Source organism: Hemiscyllium ocellatum, chromosome 4 (genome assembly GCF_020745735.1).
Source record: "Hemiscyllium ocellatum isolate sHemOce1 chromosome 4, sHemOce1.pat.X.cur, whole genome shotgun sequence".
Lineage (NCBI taxonomy): Eukaryota > Metazoa > Chordata > Chondrichthyes > Orectolobiformes > Hemiscylliidae > Hemiscyllium > Hemiscyllium ocellatum.
In genome coordinates, this window is record NC_083404.1 from 126,881,876 (window position 1) to 126,896,455 (window position 14,580).

At 39.6% G+C, this 14,580-nt stretch overlaps 1 protein-coding gene across 1 annotated transcript in view; it reads left to right on the forward strand.

The window, feature by feature from the left end:
• Positions 1-14,580, forward strand: part of vapal (VAMP (vesicle-associated membrane protein)-associated protein A, like) — an 87,943-nt gene that overhangs the window by 64,681 nt on the left and 8,682 nt on the right. The window contains exons 4-5 of the mRNA XM_060824482.1: positions 5,379-5,459; positions 13,140-13,319. Of these exons, the coding sequence (XP_060680465.1) occupies positions 5,379-5,459; positions 13,140-13,319 (261 nt within the window). The remainder of the gene's footprint in view (positions 1-5,378; positions 5,460-13,139; positions 13,320-14,580) is intronic.

Below are 14,580 nucleotides of genomic sequence, written 5' to 3' on the forward strand. Positions count from 1 at the left end.
TCCTTCAGTTTTTGTTGGGGGCTATTTTAAGTGGGTTTTGGCACATTGCAATGGTGTCTGTTCTGATTGAAGTTGGTGCAAACGATCTCACGTTTGTGGAGGAAGTCAGTCAGAGCCAGACGAACAGTTGCTCAGGACTTTGCTGAAGCCATGTGGTTATGGAAATTGTAACTAATACTTCCCGATGCTAACAAGTCATATATCACAGAAGCAGACCCTTCAGTCCAACTCATCCATGCTGACCAGGTTTTCCATAGTAAATTAGTCTTGCCTGCGTTTGACCCATATCCCTCTAAACCTTTCCTATTCATGTACCAATTCAAATGTCTTGAATGATGTAACTGTAACTGCACCTGCATCTACTACTACCTCTGGCAGTTCATTCCATGTTTGAACTACCCTCTGTGAAAAGGTTGCCCCTTATTATTATGTCCTTATTAAAACTTTCTCATCTCAAATTCCCTTAGTTTTTGGACCCTCCCCCAAATCTGAGGAAAGAAACCATTTGCTTCACACCTTATCTATGCTTCTCATGATTTTACAAAACTCTAAGGCCACCCCTCAACCTTCTCTGCTGGTGTGAAAAAAGGCCCAGCTTTACTCTACAAATAAGGTTAAGTAAGGAAATCCTGAAAATGAATAGTTAACCAGTATGGTCTGTAAATCTTGATTGTTATGCTTCTGTGTACTTTTCAATTTGCTATTTCATTCATCTGTTGTGTTAAAGTCTGAGCATGTTTCAGTGAAGTATTTACTCTGTTTCCAAAGTCATAAATGGCCATGTGAGGCTATGAAATAAGTGAAAAGTATAACTTTGTTTCGTGGATACGCCACATATCACCATGACATTGGACATTTAAGGTTAGGGTTGTAGCAGTTGTCCTGAGAATGATAAAGAATGAATACTCATCTGAGATTTATAAGATGCTGTACCCAGGAACAATTTTGACAAGAGTTTTCACTTCTCTGTGTGTATACTGCTTTTGGTTTGGAAATATAGAAAATAGGAGCAGGAGCAGGAGTCAGTCACTTGACCCATTAAACTGCTGTTATTCAACATGATCCTGGTTGATCATCTATCCCAACTCCATATTCCAACTGTCTCCCCTTATGAATAGCCTTGAGAAATTTCTTTAACATGCTCAGTGATTTGACTTCCTCGGCCTTTTGTGCTAGTGAATTTCATAGGTTCATTATCCTTGAGTGAAGAAATTTCTGCTCGTCTTGTTCTAAATGGCCTACTCAATATCCTGAAACTGTGACTTGTACCGGGCACCCTAACCAGAGGAAACATCACCCCTGCATCCAGTCTGCCCAGCTGTGTCAAACTTTTAAATGTTTCAATGAGGTCTCCTCTCATTCTTCTAAACGATAGTTTAGAAGGATAGAAGGGAGGCAAGAGAGGGGGGAGTATGGTTTTTGATAAGGGATAGCATTTCAGCTATACCTAGGGAGGATATACCTGGAAATACATCCAGGGAAGTTAGTTAAGTGGAACTGAGAAATAAGAAAGGAATGATCACTTTATTGGGATTGTAAAATAGGCCCTCGAATAGCCAGAGGGAAATTGAGAAACAAATGTGTAAGGAGATCTCAGCTATCTGTAAGAATAATAGGGTGGTTATGGTCGGGGATTTTAACTTTTCAAACATACTGGGACAGCCATAGTGTTAAGGGTTTAGATGGAGAGGAATTTCTTAAGTGTGTACGAGAAAATTTTCTAATTCGGTATGTAGATGTACCTACTAGAGAAGGTGCAAAAATTGACTACTCTTGGGAAATAAGGCAGGGCAGGTGACTGAGGTGTCAGTGGGGGAGCACTTTGGCACCAGTGACCATAACTCTATTAGATTTAAAATAGTGATGGAAAAGGATCGACCAGATCTAAAAGTTGAAGTTCTAAATTGGAGAAAGGCCAATTTTGACAGTATTAGGCAAGAACTTTCAAAAGCTGATTGGAGGCAGCTGTTTGGAGGTAAAGGGACGGCTAGAAAATGGGAAGCCTTCAGAAATGAAATAACGAGAATCCAGAGAAAGTATATTCCTCTGAGTGTGAAAGGAAAGGCTGGTAGGTATAGGCAATGCTGGATGACTAAAGAAATTGAGGGTTTGTTTAATAAAAAGAAGGAAGCATATGTCAGGTAAAGACAGGATAGATCAAGTGAATCCTGAGAACAGAATAAAGGCAGTAGGAGTATACTTAAGAGGGAAATCAGGAGGGCAAAAAGGAGACGTGAGATAGCTTTGGCAGATACAATTAAGGAGAAGCCAAAGGATTTTTACAAATATATTAAGGACAAAAGGATAACCAGGGAGAGAATAGGGCCCCTCAAAGATTAGCAAGGCGGCCTTTGTATGGAACCGCAGAAGATGGGAGAGATACTAAACGAGTATTTTGCATCAGTATTTACTGTGGGGAAAAGTATATTGAAGATGTAGAATGTAAGGAAATAGATGGTGACACCTTGAAAAATGTCCATATTACAGAGGAGGAAGTGCTGGATGTCTCAAACGGATATTGGTGGATAAATCCCCAGGACCTGATCAAGTGTACCCTCGAACTCTGTGGGAAGCTCGGGAAGTGATTGCTGGGTCTCTTGCTGAGATATTTGTATCATTTATAGTCACAGATGAGGTGCCAGAAGACTGGAGATTGGCTAACGTGGTGCCACTGTTTAAGAAGGGTGGTAAGGACAAGCCAGGGAACTATAGACCAGTGAGCCTGATGTCGGTGGTGAGCACATTGTTGGAGGAAATCCTGAGGGACAGGATGTACATGTATTTAGAAAGGCAAGGACTGATTAGGGATAGCCAACCTGGCTTTGTGTGTGGGAAATTATGTCTCTCAAACTTGATTGAATTTTCTGAAGAAGTAACAAAGGTCTTCAGTAAGACATTTGACAAGGTTCCCCATGGGTTAGCAAGGTTAAATCTCATGGAATACAGGGAGAACTAGGCAATTGGATACAGAACTAGCTCAAATGTAGAAGACCAAGGGTGGTGGTGGAGGGTTGTTTTTTTCAGACTGGAGGCCTGTGACCAGTGGAGTGCCACAAGGATCGGTGCTGGGTCCTCTACTTTTCATCATTTATATAAATGATTTGGAGGTGAGCGTAAGAGGTAGCGTTAGTAAGTTTGCAGTAGACACCAAAAGTGGAGGTGTAGTGGACAGCGAAGAAGGTTACCTCAGATTACAACAGGATCTTTATCAGATGGGTCAATGGGCTGAGAAGTGACAGATGGAGTTTAATTCAGATAAATGTGATGTGCTGCATTTTGGGAAAGCAAATCTTAGCAGTAAGGTTCTAGGAAGTGTTACTGAACAAAGAAACCTTGGAGATCAGGTTCATAGCTCCTTGAAAGTGGAGTCGCAGGTAGATAGGATAGTGAAGAAGGCGTTTGGTATGCTTTCCTTTATTGGTCAGAGTATTGAGTACAGGAGTTAGGATGTCATGTTGCGGCTGTACAAGATATTGGTTAGGCCACTGTGGAATATTGCATGCAGTTCTGGTCGTCTTCCTATCAGAAAGATGTTGTGAAACTTGAATGGGTTCAGAAAAGATATACAAGGATGTTGCCAGGGTTGGCGGTTTTGAGCTATAGGGAGAGGCTGAACAGGCTGGGGCTGTTTTCCCTGCAGCGTTGAAGGCTGAGGGGTGACCTTGTAGAGGTTTACAAAATTATGAGGGGCATGGATAGGATAAATAGACAAAGTCTTTTCCCTGGGATCGGGGAATCCAGAACTAGTGGGTATAGGCTTAGGGTAAGAGGGCAAAGATGTAAAAAGGGCCTAAGGGGCAACTTTTTCACACAGGGGGTAGTATGTGTATGGAATGAGCTGCCAGAGGAAGTGGTGGAGGCTGGTACAATTGCAACATTTAAGAGGCATTTGGATGGGTATATGAATAGGAAGGGTTTGGAGGGATATGGGTGAAGTGCTGGCAGGTGGGACCAGAATGGGTTGGGATAACGGGTTGGGCCGAAGGGTGTGTTTCCGTGCTGTATGTCTCTATGACTCTATAACAGTGAATAAAAACACAGCAGGCCTTAGTTGACTCATTTATGAGATGTGAGCGCGGCCTATACCAGCATTTATTGTTCATTCCTTAATTGCTCTTGAGGGTGTTGGTGAGTCACCTTGACCTGCTGTAATCTTTGCAGTTTAGGCTCATCAACTGTACTGTTAGATAAGGAGGATTATTGTCCAACAGGTTTCTTTAAAATCATGAGATTTTGAATTCTTCACTTGGTGAAGAGGCGGAACTCTGAAAGCTTGTGATTTCAAATAAAACTGTTGGATTGTAACCTAGTGTCCAAAATCAACTCCACAACATAAGGTGGTTAAGGATTTTTATGAGCAACAGTGAAGGACTGATACATTTCCAGAACAGGATGATCAAAGTTTGAGAGTTACTTGGAAGTGGTGGTGCTTTCATGTGCCAACTGCCCTTGTTTTTTCAGACAGTAGAGGTCACTGATTTGGAAACTGCTGTCAAAGCAATCTTTGTACATCACTGCAGTGCATTTTGTTGATACTATTATAGTAGATGGAAGGAGTGAACATTTTAAGATGGTGAATGGGGTGCTTTTACTCCTGGATGATGTTGAGCTGTTTGTGTTATTGGAGCTGCACTCATCCCGCCAAGTACTCTATCACGCTCTTGACTTGTGCTATGTTGATAATTGTCAGACTTTGGTGAGTCTGGTAATGAGTTACTTCCTGCAGTATTCTCAGCCTCTAACTTTCCCCTGTAGCTGCACTTGTTTCTGGTCAGTGGTAAACCCCAGGTTGTTGATGGTGGGGCATTTTATTGTGGTTTTACTGTTAGAACATTTCCCTTGTTGGGGATGGTCACTTCCTCGTGCTTGTCTGAGGTACATGTTACTTACCATCAGTCTATCCTGATTGTTGTTCAAGCTTTGCTGCATTTGGAAATGGACTGCTTCATTAGGAAAGGAGTCAGTCATGAATGGTACTAAATATTGGGCAGTCATCAGCAAAACGCTCTACTTCTGAAGTTGAAATAGAAAGAATGTGACTGATGAGGCAGCTTTTATCTTTTAATTAAAAACTTAAAACTTTTAATTCACCGGTAAGTCTGCCATTTTACATTCAATGTAGTACTTTTGGGGTGAGGTTCTTCAGATCTTTGGCAAATTTCCACATTAACTTTAGAGTTGCTTTTTTTTAAATTAAAAGCTCATGCAATACACTATTGAAACACCATTAAGATATACGCCAAGTGGTCTTGGGAGTGCACAGTTAAATAGTTTGGTCAGAGACCCTCACTTTCAGTAATACAATCTGTGGTAATACATTTCACATAATGATGCCTGTGCCCAAGTATTATTTACATAGACTTATTTGTTTTCTTTAGTGGAAAGATGCAAAACCTGAAGATCTTATGGATTCTAAACTCAGATGTGTCTTTGAGTTGCCTGCAGAGAATGAGAAATCGGTAAGAAGAAATTTGAGAGTCAAAACCTATTTTCAACTTGATTTTGCAAGATTACTTTTCATTTATTTTCCATGTTGAATTGATGTAAACTTTTGTGCACAGCACAAAACATGTGACTGTCGAGTTCTAGTTGCTTTACAAAGAACGTCAAACAGTGTCGCACAGGAGCTAGTTCCATCTGCCCACCGTGGTCTATACTATTCTGAACTAAATCCTTGTGTCTACACGTGGTCCATATCCCTCCATTCCCTGCCTGTTCATGTTTCTATGTAACAGTCTCTTTGACATTGCTATTGTATTTGATTCTACCACCTCCCCTGGCAACCTGTTCCAGGCACCTGACAACATCTGTGTAAAACAACGTTCCCTTGCACATTTCCTTTAAACTTCCCCTCTTTCAATTTAAACCTATGCCCTCTAGTATTTTGTTTAACACAAATGTAAATAACTCCAGATCATGTTTTGCTTTTGCTCCCTGAATAATCTGAAAATGTTGCTTTTGAGAAATTGGTCAATTATTGAATGTGCATATTTCTTTCAAGTAGTTGCATGTGCATAGTGTATTTTAAAAACTAGTTAATTTTTCAACTGTTGCATTTCCTGTTCTTGTATTTTTTTCGTATTAAAGTAGCATTGGTTCCAAAATGTCTGGTTGGGAATATCCTGCACATTTCTATTGCCTGGTTTGAAGCTGAAGTGACTATTCAGCGTTAGGACTTCCAACTCCTTTATTTCTTTGAATTGATAAAACATTCAAATGTGATTGAAATCATTCTTGAGTTATTTTCTACTGTTCTACCAGTTAATAATGTGTCCAGTCAACTACTTTAAAGAAATATTCAGTTTTTCAAAGTGTTCACTTTTTGATGTGTATAGCTTTGAATTACTGTTGTTATTATATACCCTTAAAATATTTGATTCAGAAATAATTAGTAATACAAATTTTGCAGACTTCACCATTTTTGCACCAGACTTTTGTTGATAAAGAATAGATCTCAAACAGCGAAGGACCACATTTTCCAATCATTATTAATTTCATTATTTCCTGTGCTATCCTAAATTAGCTGATATACTCATGTCTTACGTACTAGTACTAGCTTTTTCAGATTACTTTGAGGTAAAGCAGGTATTTCCTATGATTTATTTAACAGAATTGCTGCTAGCGCATGCAAGCATACTACATTGAAGATTGAGTCTATTACCTCATATACCTCATTAATCCAGTACTGTTTCTCGGTTTATCTTAGTGCAAGTTGGAATCCCAAATGTGGGAGAGCGAAAAGATAATTGTGGTACCTTTTGATTTTATACCACTTTAAATGGGCACTGTATTAAACTTTCATTTGATCACCATTGTGCTTTATTGAAATCCTGATCACATTACTAAAACAAAAACTTTTATATAATTGATTCAACGAGTGCAGATATGAAGCTTTCAAGATTAATGAATAACTTGGCTTATAAGGAGGGCATGCATTTTATTATATTGGGCAAATGTGATTGTTTATATTTGTTTAAAATCTTTTCCCTCCCCTTCTGTAAATATGCCATTGGTAACAGTGGACAAAACTTATGTCAACTTATTGGATTATTTTAATCAAGACCAGCAGAGGAGTGTGCAATTCATCTCATAAAATAAAATATTAAAAGGCCTCACAAAGAAAGAAATGCAAGCTCTGCTTATAAGAGTCATAAGAGAAGTTAGTTATTATTGCATGTATCTACCTGAAGTTTTTGTTTTCTATATAGCAGAACGAGATTGTAGAATGCGACCCATTAGACAGTGGTTTAGACACCCCGTTAGGTACAGCAAAGATGGATCTGCATAGCTTTGTGCACTATTATGACAGTGGCCGACTGCCTCCACGTGCTGTACCCACATCAGGAAATGGTCTCAGGTTTCACACTCCAATCCGTGGTGGCATTCGTCAGACTCCAATCAGTGGTAGCCATAGAAGTGACCTGCAGGGATTTGTATCTGCCCCAGCCAGTGACACCAGAGTACAAAAGGTCCAGGTCTGTTCTAGTTAGCAACTAGTTCAGTTTAGGATTAATGCAAGTATTGCAGCAAGAATCGTACAGTGGATTCCTGTTGTCACGTTTGCGACTAATGAGGATAAAATGATGCTCGCTCTGTATGTAGTTTCTTTGGAGGAAACAGTTCGAGTTTAATCAATCTGCAATCTAATTAAAATGAGACGGCCTTTTCTCAGATGGCTGCTGCTGCAGTACAAAAGGCATATTATTTTCTTCTCCCATTTTAAGGGAGCAGTGAGCACTCATCTGACTGGTGTGACAAACATTGAATTGACCATTTTGAAAATTGGCAAAGACAATAAGAGGAGTCCACTGTTCTTCTGTTTGCATATATTTTTGACATTTTTGCAGAAGGTGATAGGGTTTTACAAATTCTGAATCATAGGCCTGTAGGTATGTATTAATGGTTAAATAAAATTAAATAATATATATTTAATGTGAAGTTTCTATTTTATCGTTTGAACCTGCACATTTACAGTTGAACAGTGTTCAGCAGAAAATGTTAAACAGCATTTAGAGGTGCAATGTCTTGTTGGACAATTCTACTCTTACGGTTTTAAGTAATAACAAGGGAATATTTATAATCCAAATATTTAACAATTATTTGGTATTTCCAAACATTGCTATATTTCTCTTAATAAAAAACTAAAATAATTCATAGTATGCTAGCTGAGAAAGATGTAGCAGTCAATTTATTTTAATCACTATTTAAATATTGCAGTGATGAAAAAAATTCAAAGTTAATTAAATAACTATAGCTAAGTCAATTTGATATGGGAGAGCATGTGTATGAACTGTAAATACAATATTGATCTTTGGGAATAGGTTTTTCTTTAAGTTGTAATGTGTGAGCCAAAATAGTCAAAATATTTAAAGTGCCTACTCTGTACCCTGGGAGTCATGTTAAAATAGCTGATCTAAAGGTTCTAGGGAGAGTATCTTGTAACAGTGCAGTGAAGTAATGAATTCTTCACTAAGATGGAGGATGACAATGTTGTTTCTTAGACTAGGGTCCTGAATCTAAATAATGGAAACCAAAATGGTGTGAGGGTTGAGTTGGTTATGATTGAGGAATGTTAGTTCAAGGGATGATGGGTGGATAGGCAATGATAAACATTTAGAGTGCGTGGAGGAACTGCACCAATTGTTCATTGATGTCTGGCACAAAATAAAATGGGAAAATTGGCCTTAGAATTACCAACAAGAGAAATTAGAGAGAGGCTTAGATCCAAACGAGGGATATTAGCCACAAAAAAAATCTGAGCATTGGAACAATTTTTAGGTTTCAGCAAAGGAAGACGCAGGGATTGACTAAGAGGAGGAAAATAGAGTACTTGAGCAGGTTAGAGGGGAGCATAAAAATTGATTGTAAAAACTATTGTGCATATATGAAGAGAAGGTTACTGAAGACAGTTGTAGGTTCCTTACAACCAGAAACAGGGTAAGTAACAATGGGGAGCAAAGAGATGGCAGACAAATTAAGTACATACTTTAGTTCTGTCTTCACAAATGAGGATACAAACAATCTTTAATGAGAAATACAGGGTCTAATGAGAGGAAGAAACAGAAGAAAACCAGTATTAGTGGGGAAATAGCGATTGAGAGATTGATGGGACTAAATTAAATATGCATAATCCTGAGTCATCTTAGAGTAGTTAATGAAGTGACCCTAGAAATAGTTTGACGCAATGGCTATCGTTCAAAATTATTTGGACTCTAGAACAGTTTGTGTGAATTGGAGGGTAGGCAATCTAATCTCAAGCCTTTGACAAGGTTCCATGTGGTGGACCAATTAGTAAAGTTAGGGTTAGAGTGGTGCTGGAAAAACACAGCAGGTCAGGCAGCATCCGAGGAGCAGGAAAATCGATGTTTCGGGCAAAAGCCCTTCATCAGGAATAAAGATTTCCGATGAAGGGCTTTTGCCTGAAACGTTGATTTTCCTGCTCCTCGGATGCTGCCTGACCTGTGCTTTTCCAGCACCCCTCTAATCTAGACTCTGGTTTCCAGCATCTGCAGTCCTTGTTTTTACTCAGTTAGTAAAGTTAGGCCACATGGAATTCAGGGTGAGCTTGCTCCTGGATGCATAATTGGCTTAACGACATGAGACAGTAATGGTGGAGGGTTGCTTTTTGGTCTCGAGACCTGTGACTAGTGTGTTTGGTTCTGGGTTCTCTATTGTTTGTCATTTATATAAATGATTTGGATGAGAATAGCGAAGGTAAGGTTAGTAAGTTTGTGGATATTGGTGGCATAGTAGACAGTGAAGAAGGTCTTCTAATATTACAAAGGGATCTTGATTAAATGGGTCAATGGGCTGAAGAATGGCAGATGGCGTTCAATAAGGATAAATGCAAAGTATTTATCAACAAAAAAAGCTATAGTGTTATGGAACGGAGGGAACTTGGGGTGCAGGTACGTAATTCTTTGAAGTTGGTGTCACATATAGACAGGGTGGTTAAAAGGGTGTATGACATGTTTGCTTTTATTGCTCAGTCCTTAGAGCATAGGAGTTAGGATGTCAGGTTGAGGTTGTAAGGGACATTGGTGAGGCCTGTTCTGGAATATTGTGTGCACTTCTGGTCGTCCAGTTTTAGGTTGCATATTATCAAGCTGGAGAGAGTTCAGAAGAGATTTACTAAGATGTTGCTGGATATGGAAGGTTTGAGTTATAAAGAAAGGCAGGATAAGCTAGGACTTTTTTCAGTGGAGCATAGGAGGTTTAGAGGCAACCTTATAGAAGTTCATAAAATAATGAGAGGTATAGATAAGGGAAAAGACACCTACCATTAACTCTAGGAAGGAAGATTTCAAGACTAGTAGGCATATTTTTAGTCAGAGAAGAGGGATTTTAAAAAAGATACAAAGGGTGGTTCGCTTGTGGAATGAACTTCCTGAGGAAGTGCTGCATGCGGGTATGATTACAACATTTAAAAGACATTTGGATAGATACATGAATAAGAAGGGTTTGGAGGGATATGGGCAAAGAATAGGCAGGTTGGATTAGTTTACTTTGGGATTGTATTCTGCATGGACTGGTTGGACCGAAGGGTCTGTTTCCATGCTGTATGACTCTGATACTACTGGAAATAAAAAGGTGTAGAGAAAACAGGAAATTATAGACTGAATAGCTTGACATTGGTTGTGGGGAAAATGCTGCAGTCCATGATAAAATGTTTAGTAATAAAGCACTGAGAAAACAGTGACAGGATCAGATAGTCGACAAAGGTTTATGAAAGGGAAGACATATTTGACAAATCCACTCGAACTTTTTTAAAGGTGTTGGTAGTAGAGTTGGTAAGGGGGAGACAGCGGATGTGGTTTATTTGGACTTTCTGAAGGCCTTCAGTAAGGTCTAAAATAGATTAACATGTAAAATTAAAGTGCATGGGACTGGGGTTTCTCGACTGACATGGATAGAGAACTGATCGGCAGGTAGTCATTTTCAAATGGGAAGCAGTGACTAGTATGGTACTGCAGGGATCAGTTCCAGACCCTGATATTTGCAATATATGTTAATGATTTAGCTGAGGCAGTTTGTAGCCAACACAAAGCTGGGTAGGAGGGTGAACTATGAGGAGGATGCAAAGATACTTCGATGTGATCTGGACAAGTTGGGTAAGTGGGCAAATGCATGGCAAATGAAATGTAATATGAATAAATGTAAGGTTATCCATTTTTGCAAAAACATGAACATGGGTCATCTAAATTACGATAGATTGGAAAAGGAGAGGTGCTACGAGATTGGGTATTGTTGTATGAAGAACTTATGCTCAAAATGTCCACTGTCCTGCTCCTCAGATGCTGCCTGACTGGCTGTGCTGTTCCACTGCCACACTTTTTGACTCTGATCTCCAGCATCTGCAGTCCTCACTTTCTCCTGGGTATCCTTGTACATTAGTTATTGAAAGTAAACATGTGAGTGTAGTGCCTCTTGAACAAAACAAATAATATGTTGGCCTTTATAGCAAGATTATTGGAGTATAGATGTAGGTATATCTTGTTGCAATTGTACAGGACCTTGGTGAGACCGCACCTTGAGTACTGTGTGCAGTTTTGGTTTCCTTATTTAAGGGGTCAGGATGATTCTTGGTACAGGAGGACTGGCAAATGAAGAGAGACTAGATTGGTTAGGGCTATTTACAGTAGAGTTTAGAAGATGTCAGGGGTAGAATATCTTAGAAATGTATAAAATTGTAACAGGACTAAACAAGATGAATGTAGGAAGGATGTTCCTGATGACCAGGGGTCCAAAAATCAGGGTCAGAGTTTAAGGATAAAGGAGTACGCCACTTAGGACTGAGATGAGGACAGCCCGTGGAATTCTCTGCTGCAAAGGCAAGTGAGGCTGAAACACTGAATGGTTTCAATAAGAGGTTAAATATAGTGCGTAGGGCAATAGATATCCAAGATTATGAGGAGAAAGCGGGAAGAGGATATTGAGTTGGCTGATCAGCTGTGATCATATTGAATGACAGAGCAGCTGAAAGGGTCGATCAGCCTACGCCCATGTTCTCTCTTGTAAATGTCTGGAGTATTGTATTATATTCAGCCTGGAGCCCAGTTACAAGTGGAGTTCCGCAGGGATCAGTTCTGGGTCCTCTGCTGTTTGTAATTTTTATTAATGACTTGGATGAGGGAGTCGAAGGGTGGGTCAGTAAATTTGAAGATGATACGAAGATTGGTGGAGTTGTGGACAGTGAGGAGGGCTGTTGTCGGCTGCAAAGGGACTTGGATATGATGCAGAGCTGGGCTGAGGAGTGGCAGATGGAGTTCAACCCTGCCAAGTGTGAGGTTGTCCATTTTGGAAGAACAAATAAGAATGCAGAATACAGGGTTAACGGTAGAGTTCTTAGTCAGGTGGAGGAACAGAGGGATCTTGGGGTCTATGTACATAGATCTTTGAAAGTTGCCACTCAGGTGGATAGAGCTTGTAAGAAGGCCTATGGTGTATTAGCGTTCATTAGCAGAGGGATTGAATTCAAGAGTCGTGAAGTGATGTTGCAGCTGTACAGGACTTTGGTTAGGCCACATTTGGAGTACTGTGTGCAGTTCTGGTCACCTCACTTTAGGAAAGATGTGGAAGCTTTGGAGAGGGTGCAGAGAAGATTTACCAGGATGTTGCCTGGAATAGAGAATAGGTTGTACGCGGACAGGTTGAGAGTTCTCGGCCTTTTCTCGTTGGAATGGCGAAGGATGAGGGGTGACTTGATAGAGGTTTATAAGATGATCAGAGGAATAGATAGAGTAGACAGTCAGAAACTTTTTCCCCGGGTACAACAGAGTATTACAAGGGGACATAAATTTAAGGTGAAGGGTGGAAGGTATAGGGGAGATGTCAGGGGTGGGTTCTTTACCCAGAGAGTGGTGGGGGCATGGAATGCGCTGCCCGTGGCAGTGGTAGAGTCAGAATCATTGGTGACCTTTAAGCGGCAATTGGATAGGTACGTGGATGGGTGCTTAATCTAGGATAGATGTTCGGCACAACATCGTGGGCCGAAGGGCCTGTTCTGTGCTGTATTGTTCTATGTTCTATGTTCTAAGATATTTGTTATGCTTTACACTGCTGTACTTCATTTATGTCTAAACAAGTTTTTAAAAATACTTTTAAGTATGAATAATACCCCCTTTTAAAAATGTTTGCAGAATGATATTGAAGTGAATAAAGCTGCTACAGTAACGAATGCACCTAAATCTGATGGACCGGCAATGCCAAAATCTGCCAGTATTTCAATGGATGACACTGAAGTGCGGAAACTAGTTGAAGAATGCAAGAGGCTTCAAGTTGAGTTGGCAAAAATGACAGATGAGAATCGACAACTGAAAGTAAGTTTTTATGAACCATACAAAAAGCTTTGCACGGTATAACACATTCATTCTTGAAGGTATGTCAAGATATGTTGGCAGAAGGATGTTGCTCTTAATCTGAGCAGTTAACACCAAATACTGGAACCATTTAAACGGCTGATGCAATGTATGAGGTGATCGGAGGTTGAAAGGGAAAGGATTCCTTCTGCATCGTGCTAATGTACCCCATTTCAGACTGATCAAAGAGTGGCTTCTTCTCTATATACAGAATGGACTGATGTCATCAAGCATATTGTGGAGTAATGTTTTCTTTAAAAATTCAGTTTCGTCCCTTGCTTTTGTTTCCTGTTGTGTTTTACATTTCCAGTGCATATTCGTCTGACAAATAGATCACTTGCTTCCATTGCTGCACAAAATTCATTAGCTGAAGGGTGCATGATTGTAATGCATGCATTTTCCTCTCCTAACCCAAGAATCCGTGTAATCGGCTGATCTGGGTGATTATGGAACTTGGGTATATTATTAGGACGTGTACAAAGCCGGTTGAGTAAGTTGATATACCAACGTAGTATGCCACGCAATTACAAGTGTGAGCTTGTCTTCTACTGTCACACTGCACCAGCATGTTAATTTGTTGATTCATCATGACTATACCCTCAGACAAAGTATAGAAATATTATTTAGTGAAGACTATACACAATATGCATTATAATACAGAATTGGGTTAACGTTAGAGGGTTGTTCTAATTCTGCTTAATAATGAGCTTTGCTTTTTTTCTAAGATGCTGTGCATTCTCCTTGTCATGGCTTTGACTTTATGGTCATGCTCCAGCACTTCAGTGAAACAAATATTCATGACCTTGGTTGAGTGCCTGCAGGTTTATTAGAATGGGATTCCTTTCAGCTGAGCTCAAATTTTTTTTGTCAATTTAGGTCCACGCGTGCACTTTCAGAAGTTATTGAGTAATGCCAGGAGCAGATATTCTTGCTGTTTCCTTTTCATTTGCACTGCCAATGGTTAACATTTTTGTTACAACCTAATGTCAGTCAACAAATTCAACTGCTATATTTTACATTTTTATGATCCGGTTTAGCAGAGTTTACCTGATTATTTTGATATTCTGTAAGCATAGGATTAAGAACATGCACTTGCTTTAATTGATTTAATTTAGACTTGCAATGCAGAAAGTTAGTCATTGAGCTGTGTATACTATTGTAGGAAAATGGTCTTAGAGATTAAAGCTGGTAACATGAAGCATTGTGATAGTCAATAAATGAT